Source organism: Taeniopygia guttata, chromosome 11 (genome assembly GCF_048771995.1).
Source record: "Taeniopygia guttata chromosome 11, bTaeGut7.mat, whole genome shotgun sequence".
NCBI classification, from domain to species: domain Eukaryota; kingdom Metazoa; phylum Chordata; class Aves; order Passeriformes; family Estrildidae; genus Taeniopygia; species Taeniopygia guttata.
This window is the reverse complement of record NC_133036.1, coordinates 3,160,012-3,179,771: the sequence shown is the minus strand read 5'-3', so window position 1 is coordinate 3,179,771 and position 19,760 is coordinate 3,160,012. Positions and strand designations below refer to the sequence as shown.

At 40.9% G+C, this 19,760-nt stretch overlaps 1 protein-coding gene across 2 annotated transcripts in view; it reads right to left on the bottom strand.

The window, feature by feature from the left end:
• Nucleotides 1–9,054, bottom strand: part of NFATC3 (nuclear factor of activated T cells 3) — a 60,431-nt gene extending 51,377 nt beyond the window's left edge. For both annotated transcript variants that reach the window (XM_030282093.4, XM_030282094.4), the window contains exon 1: nucleotides 8,807–9,054. In XM_030282093.4, the coding sequence (XP_030137953.4) occupies nucleotides 8,807–8,906 (100 nt within the window). In that variant the 5' untranslated portion in view covers nucleotides 8,907–9,054. The remainder of the gene's footprint in view (nucleotides 1–8,806) is intronic.
• Nucleotides 9,055–19,760: the final 10,706 nt, after the last annotated feature.

Here is a 19,760-nt window from a genome sequence, read left to right as displayed (position 1 = left end):
TAATTGCCAGCAGGCCAGGTTTGCCTAGATTCTTGCTATTGTGGGCCCATTTACCATGCACAACTCTTCCTTTGTGGGGGCAAAACCAACAGACTCCATGAAAAGGCTCTCCACTTATTCAAACAGAATGAACAAATCCTCACCTAATTCACCCAACTCCTACATGGATGTCTTCACCACCAACTAACTTCTAACACGACCTTGCTCACAGCAACCTGCTGCTCTTTACAGAGACGCTGCCAGTTCACTGATCCAGTCCTGAAGCAAGCACTGAGCAAAACTAAAATTCCAAAATGAGAAGGTCTCAAGTAGGGCTGTATCAAAGAAAACGGACTGAAGTGTGCAAGAAAATGTGTATTTTAGTTTACAGGAGAGTATGGTGACACAGACGAGGGTCTTTGTGCAAACTGGTAGAAAAGGAAAGCAGTAAGCCAAGGCAAGTGGAGGGGAGGCTGAAATGGGGCACTCCCTTTCTGATTATCAAACAGAGCACAACACAGAGATTGAGGACTGGTATCAATAATGTCTGAACAAACTCGTTTGGGAACTCTTCACACCTTGGCCAAATTACACTGTACTTCTAGAGCTGGTCCACATGACAGAGGGCAAACCCTTCCACAGCAGGCACTCCTACCATATACTTAAGTCAGTATTTCAGACCACCAATTATTACAGCTTTTCACCAATATTTTATAATGCAGCTTAAATGTGGACTTCAGATGCATTAAATTCACAGGCTGTGTTCATCAAAGAACTGCAATGCCCCAGAATGACAATCTGAAACTGTCTTGTTTTCCCTCTGCTCACATAAATGTAGAATCAGAAACACCTTTTCTGATGTGAATCAGAATTCACTTTGCTAGATCGATACAGTAAAAGGCAGAAACACGAATCAGCCAAATGAAAAAGAGGAGGCTGAAGCTGAGCACAAACACCATTTTTCTCAGCAAGGTTCAGACTGACATCCCAAAATACAGAGATGGTGATACTGGCACGCATCATGACTGTGCCACGTGTAACTTTGCATCCCTTCCCAGAGTCCTAAATGGCTTGTGTTTATTCCAGCAGGAGTGAAGGTATCACCACATACTGTACATCAGCCTAACTCCTGCCCCCAACACGAAAAGCTTGGCAATTTGAAGGACAGCAGCATTTGCTCTCAAAGACTAAACGTGACAAATTACACTGATGAAATACAGAGACTTACGTCACTGAAAGAAGCTATGCAAAATACAAAATGTTGACACATTATTTAATCCAAAGAACTTCTAATAAAATCTATTTCCTTATGGCCTTGTTGCTGGAATACAGTTACCCAAACGGCACTATTAAAGCCTTTAGTAATCAGTTACTGAATCTCCTCATCTTTTTTGTGTCCTTGACTTCTGGAACATCTTCTAGAAAACATCTAAAGATACACATGAGTAGCTATACAGCACTGCAGATATTATTACAGGCCATTATGCAGCCATCAAAGCAATGAATCATTGTCACTAACAGCTAATAAATGCAACATGACTGGATTAGCAGTTTGTCATTCTGTCACACTTTCATTTTGGCTATGAAGATACAGAGGGCTACTCTGTAAAACAATGTTAGTTAAAAGGTGACAACTTCTGCCCTGGCCCAATCAGTCACAATTTCATACCCCCTCCAGCACAGAGCAAATACTGCCTCTAAGTGTAAGTCATCCTTCCATTTTTTCCAAAACTATTAAAAACATTAAAATATGGGATTAAAAAGACATTTCTCACAGCATTTGTTCCCAAAAAAAGCAATGTTAGCAGCCACTAAAACAAAGATTCTCATTAACCCTCTCCATCAACCTGCTAAAAAAACCCAGAAAACACCAGAAATATTTAACTCCATTCAAGAATTTTTTCTATATTAAAAATATTTCTCACTTTTAGAAGTGATGACTAATCTTCAAAGTGCAGCCTGAGAAGACATTTTTAAGCATGCAATTCCTTTTAATCTAAATATTAATATAATTAATATGATACTACATTTCTGGTATTAATAAATTAGCTCTAAGTACTTGCTCATGTTTTTACTTACAAACATCTTTCATGCAACCTCAAATGAAGTTTTGCTTCTGCTTTAGAAAAACCCACCAAAATCACCACGCAACACCAAATCAAACCACACACAGAATTCTATTTTCACGACTTTACTGCTGAAAGGTCACGGGTTTGCAGTCAGATCCCCAGAAAGTTCATTCTTCTCTCCTTCCACCAAACCCGCAGTGCTTCAGATTCAAATTCATCTTCCCTGAATGATTTTGAACAGTTCTATGATTTTTTAACGTTCTCTTTTGCCAGCGTTTCATAAGAACACTCACAGATGGGTGTAATAAAGGTAGAAGAGAATGCTGGCTTCTTAATAAGCTTGCTCCTGCCTTGCAGTTTCACTCAGCCTTACTGATCATTTCACTCATCTTGAATTCCACTGTCATCCGAACCCACATGGCATGCCTGGACAAATGCAAGGACTTGGATGTTGTTTTACTGGCTGGGCTCTCTGCCAAGTCTGCTCCACACTTCCCTGGCCCACTAGGGCAGCTTGAGGCAACAACTCCCGTATTTACGTTATTGCTGTGAACAGCCAAACTGCTGCTTCCTATTGACCCAGGCCCATCTACTCGAATTTATTCTCTCTCATCCACAGCAACATTACTGAGCTGGCTACACTTCAGGTGGCATCTGACCAACTGCCTCCAGTTGGACAACACTGACCAAAGTAATGGGCCTGTCGTGTTTTAAGCAGAGGGCTACTTTTTACTTTGAGAAACAGTGAGCTTATTTCCAATTTTCAGAAATATCTAAGACAAAAGCACTAACCCAAATGCTTTTGCACCCTGACCATCTCCAACATCCCAAATCGCAGGATTTGTTTTCATTTACACTCTGCCACAATTCAGTTGGGAGGAAAAGGGACAGAGAGACTGATGGGTAACTATGAATTCACAAACAAGTGCCATTTTATCAAACTGGGGACCTTTTTCAAATCCCTGCAATACATAGTGACTCACTAGCTAGTGACTCTCAATGTGCTATGTAGTGATCAAAGAACTATACTGCCAAAATAGAAAAGTTATTAAATTAGATTAGCTTCAACTACAACTGCTTTGCAACACCACACAGAAGATTTTGGTATTTTCCCCGAATAGTCTCATCCTGGTCAAGCTTCATTCAAACAAGCAAGATTTAATTTATCCAGAATACTGTGAAAAATCACAACATACTCAAACATGTCAGTTTGCCAGGATTACCATCTTAATCTCTTAGTCTTAATTGCCAGGCAATTCTTGACTCCACTGATACCACTTTAGTACACATGCTTCTTTGGTTCTTCCTCAGTGTTTCTCTAAGCTATCTTGAAGTCACAAGACCCTCTGTTTTTGGTCAGATGCAGCTGTTTGGTTTTCCCTCCTCCCCCCTATCAGCAGATTATATAACCACAGCCTATATGAGTGATTTGCATTGTGTCCCTGTGTGTCAATCTTTTAGATGCAGATACCAGCATCCACCAGCTTGTAAAATAAAATGATAGTAGCTCAATTTCCTGCAAGTGGTGGTTTATCACTATATATGTAATACTCAGTTATCTAATAAATAAATATTTCTGTTAGAAAATGTAATTTATATCTAAGAGGAAAAAAAAATAGATTCAAATAACTTATCCATTCATTCCTTTGTTAGAGTTGCACCAGCTGATCCTATTCTTAACAACATGAGCACTCTTTTGTATAGCAAATGTTAACAGACCAGCACAGACAGCTGTATTTAGATGGATGGCTCAAATTATACATCTTAACCACAGTTACCATCTTGCGCAAAGACTTTCTCTCCTACCCATTTATGTAGACAACCAAATCTAAACTGAAACAAAATATTTTAAAATAATAAAACTTCAAGTGAACCATACAGGTGTGCAAGGTAGTCTGGTAAAAAGACTTTAAAAGATGTCTCACAAGCTCCTCTTACCCAGCTAGGGAAAGCAAACTTTGCAACAGTTCTGGACCAGCTCTTCTGAACACAAAACCAAATTTCACCAAGAGCAATACTCAGTCAACTCACACCTTAAGTTCACAGCTACTGCCAGCATCCAGCCCTTAATTTTCCACTCAATCTAATTTTAAGACTACTGTCTCTTTTCTACCATACCTTGACTATCTTAAGATTATTTACCTTAATCCCGACCTCGGGGAAAAGAACAAAAAGTTCAACCATGTTGCAAACTCTCATCAATAGCTTTGACTGTTTTCTTCTCCCTACCAACAATCCCTGACAGCAATACCAGTCATGAATACACATTTGGGAAGGGAAAAAGGATACTTTACATATTAATGATTAAGGCAATGCTATAAAGACAAATATTGTGGTGGTGTTTCAGTACAAATCAGTGGTTTTAAGACTTCTATGACATACATAAATAAATTAACACATACATAGTGCCAGTTTTCACTACAAGACAACTCTGCCTAGCTGAGGGAAAATCCAGCGCCCATCATCACTTCAGAGCACTTAGTATGTGGGCAGGAGACAACTGCTGAGCAGCCCAAGCAGCCCATGGTCGCTCACAGAGAAAGGTCTGACACGAAGACCTTCAAAAGAAAAGATCAGGTATTACTCTGACAGTCACTACAGCAAAATGTGTATTTCAGTCGTGATGTCCAGTAACAAATCAGTAACCTACCAGCTCTAAGGGAAAGGAAAAAAATATCAGAGGAGAACAGGAGTCTAAGTTTGCAAATCAATGGAAGAGACAAATCCAGATACAGCATCCTTATGCAGAATGAGGCTGCAGCTCACAAAGATGTCTTAAACAGTCACTAAATTAATCACAGATCTGGGATGTTTTTTATACTCTTCAGAAGAAAAGTAAGAGATTTTATAAGATTTATTTGTAACAAGATTACCAAATAGTATTACCTAACCAAATGTTAAATCACAGGAAATACGAAGAACCCATCTTTAGCTTGTTTCATGATTTCCAATAAAATAAAATAAATACTATGAACCTGAAGTCCAAGGAGGGTAGTTTGATCAGTTCTTTTAAAGCACTCATATTGTGGGAAAGCAAATAAACAAAATCAGCCAGGGAAGGTTATTTATATTAAAATATTAATTTCTCCTTCTCTACTTCATAAACCAAGAACAAAAGGTAGAAGTTAGGGTGAAACTCATATTACTGTTTCACTGGGTAACAAAACATTAGCCCCTCTTTAGCTCTTAGAATACTTAATCAGAAATAACAGGAACATTTTAGGCAGGATGCTGAACAGCAGCATCAATAACTCATCTGTAACTCTTTATCTTCTGAATGATGAACAGCTTGCAGTCTCTAATTTTAAGTTAGTTCTGATTTCACACACCAATAAGAAATAGTTTTGCATGACACAGAACCCTATAAGATCCCAAATTCCCAGCTTAGTACTATATACTCCAAGTACAGCTTTTACCTTATAAGAACTCATTCTTTAAAAGAGACGATGAACCCCTAAAATAAAACTCCAGAAAATATCATAGCAACTCATATTTGCTTCCATTTTGAGAAGTTTGGCATTTAAAAAGTATAACATGTCCTCAGTGAAAACCTCAATGCAGTTTAAGTGCTTAATTAATTCTAGACAAATTTCCCAAAATGACACTGAATAGTATTGCAAAACTGGTGGTGGTGAAGGGAATCGGGGCATCATTACAAAAGCAGTCAAACTAACTCAATTACTCAAGTGCCACATATTACATCCCAAAGGTCTCTTCATCAAAAAGACCAAACCAGGTGGCACATCAAACACTGTCACTGCCAGTTGCATGCCAGTCTCTTTCAGCAGCCTTTAGAGGACCTGGACATACTGTAATGCACATGCTGACTTAGACATTTCAAATGCAGCTGATACAAGGTGGCACGATGCAATCAGATGCTACTGCAGCTACCCAAAATTTTGCAACAAAGAGCACACCAAAGAGATTTGGTTAACTTCAGAGTGATCTATAGCATTGCCTTTGGACACTGAAGGCTTGAATTTCTTGGTCATAAAAAGATTAATCTCATCAGTACCTAGAATTGCAATTTTAGTGCTTAACACAACAAAACCAAAGTGACAATTACTTTGTTCTTTGGGATAAGGACACTGAACAATCAGAGAAACAGAAAGCAAGAGTTTGCACAAACTCTTGCTCAGTACCTAACATCCAGTTAAAAGCAGCTGAAGAGCTTTTGAGAATCTTTAATTTAGCAATTACCTGAGCAAATTCTTACTCCACTCAAAAACTACCCAAAATGGGCTACCCCTTTAATTTCAATCCAAGTATGCTTCAAGGATTGCAGAATTACACTAGGGATTTCAAGCATCTTCACACATCTTCTTTCATGCATTCTCCTCTGAAACTTTCAGATCCAGAAAATATGCACTAATGCAGAACAGAGTTCTCAAGTCCTGCCACTTAGCACAAAACTACGAATGCCAGTCCTGATATCCTGAAACTCACTGAAATTGTTCTGTGTAATAACTAAAGATCCCAGCTGATTTAATTTCTCTTACTGTTCTTTTAATATCATAAAAAGGGTAATCTACTGCCTGGCACTACCACTTTCTTAGTAATTCAGATATGAAAAGTATTTCAAGGAAATGAAAGAATAGCTCACTTTTCCTTGCTTTTGATTACAAATACAATTAAATATAAATATGTAACTGTATTACTTATACGTGTACATATATAAAAGGATAAAATCCTCACAACACTAGAGTAGTCTCAGTATAAAAGACACTATTAACATAGATTTCCATGTTATTTGCACAAGAACTTAGTACCAAACACTTCCTTCATCAGAATGCCAGTCTCAAACTTCTAGAGACAAAGCATGAAGGATCAGAATGTGTTTTAGGTGTTCTCCATGATAATGGAAAAGCTAGTAATTTTAGTATTATTTATTTCAAATTAAGCAACTTTCCCTGTGACCTACATGTTTTATTATTAGCATACATTTAAAAAAAAATACCCTTATGCTTACTTTACAGCACAACAGACACTACCAAGGGAGGAAGTGATATGGGATTATGAAATAGATGCTTTACGGAGCTCTAAGAACTTTTTTTTATGTTCATCTAACGTATTTGGAAGAGGGGTAAGGGAAAAATAGATTTCCAATATGGGACCTCTCATATGAATTCTAGTTCTTCATGTGTAAAATACATGGGCAGAATAAACAGATGAGCTCTCTGGCAATTCTTGCAACAGAATACATGAAGGCAGAGTCTTACTCTAACCCTTTCCCCCGAAGGCCACATCTGTGCACAGCAGGCAAGATCATCTCCAGAATTCTACAAAGCAGTAAAATTACTTGAGTTTCAGATGTAGAATTTCTTACTGAGAGCTACTGCAAACAAACTAGTTCATGGTCCAAATATCACATTTTTAAATTTGACATAAGAATAGTTTTGACTTATCAAGCATGGAAAACTCTCTGTATTCAGAGTAACATCTGAACTGCTTGTTAAGGACTGCTACCCCAATACAAATATAACAGTGAATTGATACCACTCCACTATTTCCAGTTTTCTGAGAAACTTGTTCTCTCATTCTCATCTATCATTGACAACGCAACATAGTTTAGACAACCAGATCTATGTCAAAATAATAGAAATGAGGGTGTCAAAATTATTTTTGTTGTCATTTGTTCACATGTTTTCCATTGTTTTCATACAGTACTGTAATGCACTTATCTAGATTGCAGAATTCAGGCCCCCTTCACAAAACACACCATCTGCTATTGTACTGAGATGGAAAACAGACAAAGTCTTCCCTGACCTGAACGAATTTGCAAATCAAGAAAGTTAGGGATTTTCTAAGAAGTTAATCCTGAGTGCTTTCACACACACTTATCAAACAATTTTTTTTCTAATTAACTTAGGCAGACAACCGAGTCAAACAACATGGCTGCATCATTTAGCTTGGATACAGCCGTGTTTCAGAGCTATCTTATCATCTAACACTTAGAAATAAGACAGTCCATTACCAATTAAACTTATTTCAAGTATGTTAGAAAATAAAGCACGCAGTCATCAAACTCTGGTACGGCTAAACAAGGCACAGCTGGTCCTTATTGATTCTTTACGCCACAATTCACAGGGAGTACTTTGTTTTCTACAGTTTCAAGAAATACGAGCATTTTAAAACAGGATTTTGAGGCGCCGGTACTAGAAAACAAAGTAAAATGGAAGCACTCAGATGTATGCGTGCATCTGTACACTCGGACCCAGAGCCATCACACCTCGACACGCGGGGTTCGCCCGTGCACACGTACACAAAGTCCGCGGAGCACGCTGGAGTCACTGCGATGTTCTATATACGGGGAACACTTCGCTTGAAACTTTTCACCACAAGTACCCGGACACTGCCCGGGTCCGGCCCCGTTAACGCCGTGCTGCTCTCTGCCCGTCCCTCCGCGGCCCCATCGCGCTGCCCGGGCTCGGGGGGCGTGGGGCCACCGGAGCCAACCCGGGGCCTTTTCCCCGCCGGCGCCACCGCGCCCGGGGCGGCTCCTCCCGCACGATGCGAGCTCTTGGGTTTCTTTCCCCAAAGAAAGTTGTTACGGCGGGAGAGGCCCGGCCGAGCGCCCCGCGGGAGGAGCGGGAGCGGCGCCGGGAAGCGGCCGCGGCCTGAGGGACGGACGGACGGCGCCGCTCCCCCCGGGCTGCCGCCTCCAACAGCGCCGGGGCCGGCGCAGTCCCCGCTGCCCTCCCCGCCTCGTTCGGAGCAAAACAGGAACCCGGCCGACCCCCCCCGACCCCGGGGCGCACCTGCGGGCCCCAGCGGCGGCCCGGGGCCGGGCTGCCCGTCCTCGCCGAAGATCAGCCTGAAGTCGAACTCGTCGGTGGCGCCGCAGTTTGCCGTAGTCATGGGTTTGGCCGGCGAGGCGCAGCGAGACCCCGTCGCCCCTCAGGGCCGCGCCGGGTCCTGCCGGGCTGCGCTCGCCCCTCAGGACCGCCGCATAACACCGGGCGGCGGAGGGGCCGGAGGCGGGGCGGCGGCGCGAGCGGCGGCGGCGGCCCCAGCGCGAGCTCCGGTGCCCGGGCGCTTCTGTCACTCGGGGGGGGGCGGGCGCCTACTCCGGGCTGGGCTGGACCCGCCCCCGCGCCGCGCCCCGGGCAGCGCCCCCCGCCCCGGCCCGCCCCGCCGGGCCCTCCCCCGCCCGTCCGCGCGTCCTCCGTCCGTCCGTCCGTCCGTCCCTCCCGCGGTGACGTCGCGGTGACGTCACGGCACCGCCAGCGCCCCGCCACCGCCGCCCGCGCCACCGCGGGACTGAGGGACAGGGACGGAGCGCCTGGCCCCCGCGCCGCGAGGCCTGCCGGGAGTTGTAGTCGGCGCTCGGCGGCCAATGGGGCGCGGCCAGCGGCGCGGGGGCGGGGCCGCGCGGGGCGCGGTGCCACGTGTCGGTCCCGGCGCCGCCGGGCAGCGCCCGCCCCGCTCCGGTCCCGCTCCGGTCCTGGTCCCGCTGTGTGACCCCTCTGCAGCGCGCAGAACGCCCCACGCCAGAGCAGAGGAGCAGGATTCCCCTGCGGCGCCCGGAGCCTTACTGTCTAAAACACCGCATGGAAATAGGTGGTGCACTTGGCACCAGCTAATGACTGGGACAATTAGGTAGGATGGCGTAAGCTGAGGAATGTCGCTTGGGTAACAAATGCTGGCTCCAGGACCCCAAGCTGTTCGCTACTTGCCTTCCGGCTCAGTGGGAACACTGGCACTCAAGCAAACGTAGAACCACAGGAATACTGAGCTGGAAGGGAGCCACAAAGATCCCCCGGCTCCTGGCCTGCACAGGACACCCCACGAACCCCACCATGTGCCTGAGAACCTTGTCCAAACACTCCTGGAATGCAAGGCAATGCTTGGTGTGTGACCGCTTCCTTCGGGAGCCCGTTCCACTGCCCAGCCACCCTGCCTTGCACTGTGGCACTTCCTCATGCACTTCACTTTCTGGTCAGTACAGCTGCTGCACCAAGGCTGTAGAACTGTGGGGAATTCTCCTCCAAAACCAATTCCAAAAAGAATTTTAAAGCATGGAATAGTGTCTTCTCACTCTTGCATTTTGTGAGATCTGCATGTAAAAGTTTTTAACTATAAGGAAACTAATTAAAGTATTCCTTAGCAATGTATGTCATCAATAGGGAGCCCAGCAGTCAGCAGAAAGATCACAGCAGCTTCAGGGTGCTCCGCCTGCATGACAACATACCATAATCTATAGTTTTGCCTTGCACTAAGATGAAAAGACAAAAAGAAGGGCAAAATACAATGTAGAATTTTTTCTTGCAGCATAAGCATCTGTTTCCTGCAGGAGATGGCAGTATAGAAACTGTAACTGTCCTGATGTGTCTGGAATTTGCACTCTAAGAAGTCATACAGCAACTTGAGGGGAGCTTAATACTTGAGTCCTGTGTCCAGTTCTGGGCCCCTCACTTCAAGAAAGACATTGAAGTGCTGGAGCATGTCCAGAGAACTGCAACAGAACTGGTGAAGGGTCTGGAGCACACGTCCTGTGAGGAGTGGCTGAGGGAGCTGGGGTTTAGCCCGGAGAGGAGGAGGCTCAGGGGTGACTTTATCCTTTTTCTATAACTCCCAGGAAGGAGGGTGTAGCCAGGTGGGGGTCAGCCTCTTCTCACTGGCAATCAGCAACAGGATGAGAGGATGTGGTCTTCAGCTATGCCAGGAGAGGTTCAGGTTGGACATCAGGAAGAATTTCTCCATGGAAAGGATTGTCAGGAATGGGAAGGGGCTGCCCAGGGAGATGGTGGAATCACCATTCCTGGAGGCATCCAAGGAATGACTGGACGAGACACTCAGTGCTCTGGGCTGGTTGACAAGGCAGTGATCAGTCAAAGGCTGGACTCAATCATCTTGGAGCTCTTTTCCAACCTAAGTGATTCTGTGAGTCTATTCTATGGTTCCAACTTAATGAAACAGTCACTGTGTGCTGTGGAATTAGTAAAATATTAATCCTTCATGATCTAGGAAGATTTTAGGTTTGTGCTGAAATTTGGGCATGGATGGGATTTAAACTACTACTCACAATTAGTAAAGTTTGCTTATAGCCTGATATGTAATATTCACAGTTTAATTTGTTATGGGATGTGAAACTCCTACTAACCAGAAATATATCATCGCTACCTCTAAAGTTTCATTACTCAGTTAAAAAATCATCTGAACGAGTTAGTGTGTTGTGACTCTGTGGCCATCTCCAGATTAATATTGTATGGAAACAAATACGTTTCCATATTTGTTGCTGTTTAGACAGATCCCAACAGGCATGTCGTAATCCCAGACATACATTTGTACCTGGATGTTCTCTTTAGAGCCTGTGAATGAAAGTGAGACAAGAAGGCTCGTGTGAAGAGGAATTAGCTACAGTGAATAATCCTCAGTCCAGAGGCCCTTAAGAGACTGCAGTCAATTCTCTGTGAATTCTGTCTCTCTGTGCACTTCTGAGGGAGGTCAGTAATCTGTGCTGAAGAAAGCAAGCCAAAATGAAAAGCCACTTTGTGACATTGCAATTCTAAAGCAAACAGAACACATATTAAAAAATACTTTGCAGAACTTAGGACAGCAGGAGTTTGCCCAAGTTTGCCCAAAATGGGAAGTTGCTTCTAGTGCAAAAGCAGCCATATGTTTTTTACTTATCTTGCAAAGCACTGTCTTTGCCATTATCACTTCCCACATGCCACTAGCTATTTCTTTACTGAAAATACATGAGCAGCTACAGCTACTGTTCTCACGACACTTAAACCAAAGATTCATATTCTTCTTAGGGTAGACAATTCCCTTTTCTGAAGGAAGCCCAAACCTTTATAAGGAGCTCACAGACAGTTGGCCTGTAGCCTCTTTTTATCTCTAAATCCAAGGTCACATAGCAAGACAAGCTGGAAAAGTATGTGTAATTGGATTAACTGTGGTTAAGAAAAACCCTCATACATTCATGAATGAAAACAGATCTACGATGAACGAGTCAGTAAAATACACTATACATAAAATGACATTTAACAGCTATTTTTTGTCTAAAAACTTGGGGGTAATCTTTTGCATTTCAAAGCAGCTGAATTAGACTTTGTCTTATTGTTAAATAATTGTTGTGTCAGATTACAGCAAATGGAGCAACCACAGCAGTTTCCTGTTCTGTTATACCAGCAGATTATTCATTATGCATGTCCCTGGTGAGAAGTACAATCAAACTTGTTCTCTTCATAAGGGTGGACTTGAACACAAGTATTTGATCCATGTTCTTTGATAAGATGCTCGGAGTATATTTCTAATGAATATGCTAAATTAAATATTTTAATATTAACTACTTGTTCATTTCCCTTAACTGTAAAATAAATCTTGTCTCCCCTTTTTCTTGTCTCAACTATTAATTCAGAAAGCTATGATATAAGCAGGACATTAGGTATTGCTTTTAGTCCTACCTACTGCTCTCAATTGAAAAAGAAAATGGACTATATGTCCTAAAATAAACAGGGTAATTGGTTATGACATGACAAGGTAAGAATTTAGAGAATATGTAAAAAATAAGATGGTATAGTTAAGTTATTTACAGTAAACTTCATAAAGGTTTTAACTTCAAAAGCAGATGTATGTCTTTGAGTTCAGTACTTCCATTGCCAACATCATCCTTTCTTTTTATCTTGTCTTCTCCATAGCTTTCATTTTGCTGACTCTGTTGTACTGCACCAGAAAGCACATCCTTTCTGCATTTGAAACTGTAAAAAGAAATGCACCTTCAAACCTCTAAAGAGCAATTGGGGTGTGACTGGGAGTGAGTTGGTAAAACAACTGACGTGAGCAAGCTCACATCAATTTCCAGGGAATTATGTCAACCTCTGGGCTTGAGGTCCAGGCCATGGATGGCTGATTTGGCTTTTGTTGGCTACTGAGAAAGGAAACGGTGGCAGTAACAAGGGCAACTTTATTTCACTTGTGGTTTTGTGAGGAGAAGTTTCCTTAATTTATTCATTTATTTAATATGCATAGGTGGTTTCTGTCCTTGTTCTTCTAGGCTGTATTATTGCATCCAGATGGGGATACACCTTGATCTGGTCAGGAGCTGGAGTTATTGCATGTGACTCGAGAAGGAAGGAACGTGCTTCCTGTGGTATTTGAATCCTTTCCAAACTGTGGCTATTTTTTAGGCGTGTTGTGACTTTCGACTCCAAAAACCTGAGTGCTACACTGTGCTGTGTTTTATTTTCCACACATCATCCGATGCTGGATAGCTAGGAATTCTGGATCTGCAGCCACATCCCAGATCTGTATTTGTGTTGGAGTAATAGGGATTCCTCCCCCCTTCCTATGGGCAGCAAATCAAAGCCAGCTGTGCAATTCCAGCCAGAATAGGCTTTGCAAGATGCATGGTCAGGCATTCGTTCTGCATGATTCAATCAACCAAACAGCCTCGAATTAGGAATATAACACAGAAGGTTGCATTTCATGTGCTTGATCTCATTCCTGTTTGTGGTTGAATCTGGACCTGTTTAAAAGCCCCACACACCAGCGTGGCATAGAAAGGGCAGATGAGGAAGCCCAGAGAAAGATTCCTGGATTGAGCAGATAGTGTTCCTTGGCTGCAGCAATGGTTATGCCTTTTACAGCTGCTATTGAAGAAAGCATGAGTACAACAAGGGACATTTTTTGCTCAATGTGTATCCTTAAATTCATTTGCAAATGGCATACAAACAAAATTATCACAGCCTTCATGTCTCTTCCAACTAACAAGGCACATCCATTGTTTAAGCAAGCAGAATGGTGTTCTACAGAAGATAATATTTCAGTATAGAGCCTATGTTGAAGATTAAATTCAGCAGTCATATAGGAAAGAGGCTTGCATTCTGCACACAAGGTCATAGGTTATTTATATTTAATATGTGACATCTGGCATTTTAAATAATTTCCTTGGCTAATTACCAGTGCCTGGGTGAAATATGAAACTTCTGCCGTTGGGGAATTAAAAGTAAAACAAAAACAAAAGTAGATTGCATAGCATTGGAAAGTTTTCTAGCAAAATTAGGAGTTGTGCTAATTCAGGCATTAGAATACACAGTAGCAAAAAATAGAGTACAAGACAGTAATTTGACTGAGCTTTGATAAATTTTCAGTGAAAATCTACAGTCATCCTTTTAAGTTTTCCTATGTCATGACTTAGTTACAACAATTGTCTCTAGATCTTGAGCTTGGTGTTTGATCAATGGGGCATTTGTAATAGCAAGATTACAAAGTTAAAAAAAAGATTGCCAACAAGGTGTGTGTTAACAAAAACATACCCACATAAAAACTTAATGAGGTCACAGTCTCATTTAACCAGTTTACAGTTTTCCCCAAGAAATTTCATCACTCTCTGAAACCTACTGCAGTCATATTAAAGACACTTTAATATATTTCTCCTCAATATACTTTTACATTAAACAATCATTGCTTTACTTTATTATTTGTTTAACATGCCATGTAAAGCAGACATTACTTCATAAAGTTTGCTGCTGTTTTGTATTTCTAGAGTTTTATAGAGCAGGTTGCAATCCTCCCATTTGGAGGTTACCATCAACATATTGAAAAGACTAAGAGGGTTTAGAAATCTGGCATTGAACTGCATGGCTCTCCTCACAGACTTTATATTCATAGCATTTTGCTCTCAGATCATTGAGTGAAAGCAAAGTAAAATTACCAGCTGTATTATTACTGATACCAGTATATAAGGACACTCCAGGCACAAGTACTTGCTTCTGAAATGATTGCTTTTACAGATACCTTAGAGTCTTATTACAAAGCCTAAAGTGGTTTGTGAGTGAAATCAGATGACAACCAAGATTGCTACTAGAACAAGAACAAACTCCTTTAATGCACAGTGATGTTTGCATAAGATAAATACTTGTGGAATCTCAAATGAAGTTTCTTAAAAGCTCTTAGGCTTGAAAAAAAGAGACTAAGATGGCATTTTACTAACTTTTCCATATTTTAACTTTCATTTTTGACTGTTCACTAGCCAGCAGACAGTTCTATTGTACAGTACTGGGATATAGAAAATACGGGCTCTGTTCCAAGCTTCCCCTTTCATGCAGTCTAATTTTCAGACTTCAGAGGGGCACAAGTAACTTGCTATTTACATAGACATAAAACATTGCCTTAGTTTCCCTCTAAGGTGAGGGTAATTCAACTTCTGTTCCTCTTTTCCCTTAGGTTGCAAATGCATCTGAGCAAGGACTCTCAAGTCTGGAATACTTCTTATACACTCCATTTGAACATTTAAGCAGCCTGGCCAGACGATTTGGGCTAGTATTTCTCTTTGTACTGGACAAGGAGAAGAGTCACACACATTGTAGAAAAATGGAACCCAAGTCCCAGAGCCTTTAGCTATTCTGTCCTAACATCTATAAATACTATGGGCCTTCTGTGGAATGGTTCTGTTTTGTTCAAGTGTAATGCACGTGCAGTTGAAGGTGCAATGGTTTTTCTGTATTTCATATATACATTTGGTATCCTTTGATTAGCTTAGGTATAACCACAATCTTATGTGCTTAAGTCATCCCTCCTTATATACTGTAATTTCATAAATGGTAGATAGACTTTGCTTATCCACAAATCAATGTTTGTTAATCAGTATTTGAATTATCTTCAGGAGCAGAAAAAGAGTATTTTCCCTCATTACAGCTTTTCACTATAATTCAGAATAAGTAACTAGAATAAATGTATTACTAAACTTGATGTGCCTGTTCCTAGGTTTCCACAGGAAGCCAAATGGGCTCACTCGTGAGTGAGCAGGACTGTCAGCCTTGTACAAACCACTCTCATGTCCTTGACCCAGATCAGGCTAAGCCAACATGAAACAAAAGGTTCCAGTGGGGTGGAAAACTTTAAAGGCTCCCTGGCAGGTTGGATCTCAGACTTCCACCTTTCCTCTGTGGATACACTGTGCAGTCCTTAGAGCACATATGCTCACACCCCTTGCTTAGTCTGTACCTAATGAGCTTTCTGACTCAACATCTTAATTTGGACACAACAGGATTCAGCTGAGAGGTAACATGTGGAACACGATGGCCATATCCCAGCTGTTGCAGGTGCTTATGTGTCTTTTTTGCTGTAATCCATCCCAGTCTAAAGTCAAAGAGGCCAGCCAGGTGGTTTACGTTCATTTCTGCCTTTGCATTGGAGCAGAGGGTGATTTTCATTAGCTGCTCTTGCCTCTCCAGTTTTTAGTTGACTGAGTTTCCGCCTGGCTTGATGTCCAGATTGCACCATGTAAGAGTGTTGGTTCTTCTTTGATAGAGCAAGGGCTGGGAGCTTTAACTATTTGATTTGGTCACAGAATCAATCCTCATTACAGTCAGTCATCTGATATGCTGCTGGACCTGATCCTTATCTTTCTACCCTAACCCCTTCCCAAGAATAGGCTTAGCTGCATCCTCTAGCTCCTTATTGGCAGAGTGGATTGGGATAAAGGTACTGTATATTAAAAATTTATGCTAAGTAGAAAAGACAAAACACAGAAAGGAATAAGTGATTAAATACTATCTCAGTATTTTTCCTAGCTGGAGAATAAGCTATTCAATTAATAAAGTGATCCCAGTCAGCTCTGGAAGAGTATTACTCGGTAAAGGTTCACCCATTAAAATTAATTTAGTTATCCTGTATTTTCAGATCCTATATATGTATTAATCAGATATGTATATAAAGAATGGTTTGGCTGGTAATTTATATTGAACAAAACAACAGAGTTTAAATGAATGCTCAGATAAAATGGATTTTTAACATGTATTCAAACTAGAAATCTTATTGTAAGGGTTCATGTCACTTAATCATCGAGCAAAACCAAATCATATGATCAGTCTTTTTGCATTCATTATCAAAAAGGCCACAGATGCCTGAATATGGACAAATCATCTGTCTACAAAAACAAAATAAAATGTCTGACCTACTGCTTACTCATTTAGAGACCAGGGTCTGGTGTTCTTATATGTTAAGAAGAAATAACACCAATAAGCTACAAATATTTTCCCATTAAGAAAACCAGTAAGAGAAAAGGCTAAACTTGTTAAATTCAATACTATGATATTATTTGACCAGTAAATAATTCTGTGAGGTCTGTACCAAACATATATAGAGTACCTTCCCATTAAAAAATGGAATTTGTCTAAAACAATTCTTTAATCCATTACATTAAAAATTAATGTTAAAATACATTCTAAAATCCATCCTAAAATGATACATACTTTAGAGTGCTCAAAATCTTTTTTTTTCATGTATTTCATTGCATAATGTTTTTTTGAGCATTATAATTGCTTGACTTTGACAGACTGAAAATATAATTATCTGTACAAAATGTCATGTGCCTTTATAATTCAGAATGTTGGCTAGTTAACATTTAAAGTATTCAGGGTTGCACTGGCTCCTGGGAAAAACAATTAACTATTCAGTTTTATTTTTATTCAGTCTGACTTTTTTTATAAAGCATTTTTTGACAGTGAAGTTCACAATCTGTTGATTAATCAGAAAGCAGACAATAGTTGCAAAATGTATCATCAGAAAATTGCTCAGTGTTCAGACTACTCTTTAATTTTGTCATTTACTTCTGGTTTCTGTGATTGTTAGGCTAAAATATCATAATAGTAGTTACATCCAGGTAGTAACACTTGATATAAAGAATATAAGATAATGGAAACTGGTCACCTCCACAATGATGGATACAATACAGACAGGGAGGTGCTAGTAAGTAGTTTTATGGCAATTTTTGCTTTAACTTAATAAGCGCTTTTGCTGAACTAAATATACTCAGATAAGAAAAGGTCTCTGGAATCTGCTACTTAGCTTTTCATTATAACTCAAACATACACATCTTCTCCAGTTTTGCACAAATAAAAAAGAAGAAACAATCAATCAGCCATGGAGTGGTTTCAGCTGGGCAGGGACTCAGCAGGACTGGATGTACCCACAATCACTATAATGCATGACTTTTTTAGCATGTAGTAGCATTAAGTTCTCCTGATGGCTCAGCAAAAAAATGCTGAAGAGAACAGCTGCCCTTCTTGGTGCTCTCCTGCAGCAGAATCTAATCCTCTGGGTTTATACAGTTGTTCAAGAAACATTAAAAGGGAAAGCCTTCTAAAGCACCAGAGGCACCAAATGGGAACATTGCTTGCTCCAAGTTTTATCTGTGTTAAGAAAAAGTGCATTTAATGTTTCAAAATTTTTTACAGTAGCACCTTCCAAAAACAGTTAATGTATTAAAGATCCATATCACAGAATGCAGTTGTGTATTTATTATCACAAAGGGAGTGGTATGTCTGCTACAGTATGACCATAAACTGAAAATTAATCTTTTCCAGTCAAGACAGTACATGAAACTTACTTGCCTAAGCAGCTTCCAAAGTTGTAAACCCAGTCCAACTGGCTACCAGACTCTAACTGTGCTTGGTTCAAAACAAATGGTACAGACCAGTGAATCAGACAAAAGATCAAACTAAAAATAGTTTAAATATTGGTATTTATATACCTTCAGAATATTAAAAATAGCATTACTGGATTTCTTGGACTTTTTGTCATTGGGGATTCCCTGACAAATAATATTGAGGCTGTAATAAAATAGATTGTAAGAGTTTAAAATTAAACTTTAAAATTAGCGTAGTAAACATTTGTAAGCCAATAAATGTTAGAGCAGAACTTGAAAGAAATCCAAACCTTTTCAGACGTAGAACTATACATAGGATAGCAAGGTTAACACTTTCCTATAGTAGTCCTTTAGTTGGAAAATAAATTTGATCTACTTTTTAATATGCTTTTAATCTGAGATTACAATCTCTTCTTACAGTAAATGATGTCAAGCATTTGGCATTAATGCACAGCATTTCTGGTGTCAATAACTTGGAGAAATATCTAAAACTCTTCTGTTAATTAACTTTAACATCAATTGTCTGTGTGAGGCTTCATGTTAGGAAATAGTATCTATATGTGGTTTATATTGCTAAGGGAATCACAAATAAGAAATCCTAAAAGGAAAGGAATGGTTTCCAGTAAACTGTACAAGACCAAAGGTTAAGTAACTCTCAGAACATGAGGTTATGGGTTGAAGTAGTTAAAGGGAAAATATTCCAGAAATACATTTCAAAAAATAAACTAATTAACCCGTAATATCACCAGAATGACAGGTATTTAAACAAAAGGGAAGGGGTGGAAATAATCCCTTTTTTGGGAAATCTACTTCAATATTTATAACTTAACTGGCTCAAATATGACTCAAAATTAAAAATTCAATTAGAATTATGTAGGATTTAAATTCCTTTGTCCTTAATATCCTTGCATTTCTCAGTAGTGCCTCAATTGCTCAAGAAAAACAGTATTCTGGAAGGGAAGTTTTTCTATTTTTTCTGCTTCCATTCAGGGTGTTTTTCTCCAACACCTTAAGCCAAACTAATTTATGGTTGCCGTGGCCTTCCTCTCCACCCCCCTGGGCTGCTGGGCCATTTGTGCGGATGCGAGCGCCGCGCGCTGAGGCACCAGGGAGCTCAGCCAGGGAAAGGCTCGTGCTCCAAAGAAAGCAAATTTTTCAGTTCAGCTCCCTGAATTGCCTCATTATCCAGCAGCGTGAGTGGCACCAGGGAGGGACCTCAGCCAGCTCAGCTTTGGGCTCCTTTGAGAGGAGGTCCTGGAGAAGGCCCGGGACCCTCAGCGTGCTGTGGTTAACCACGCTGCTGGGAGCCCGAGCCCGCAGCCTGAAGAGTGGCA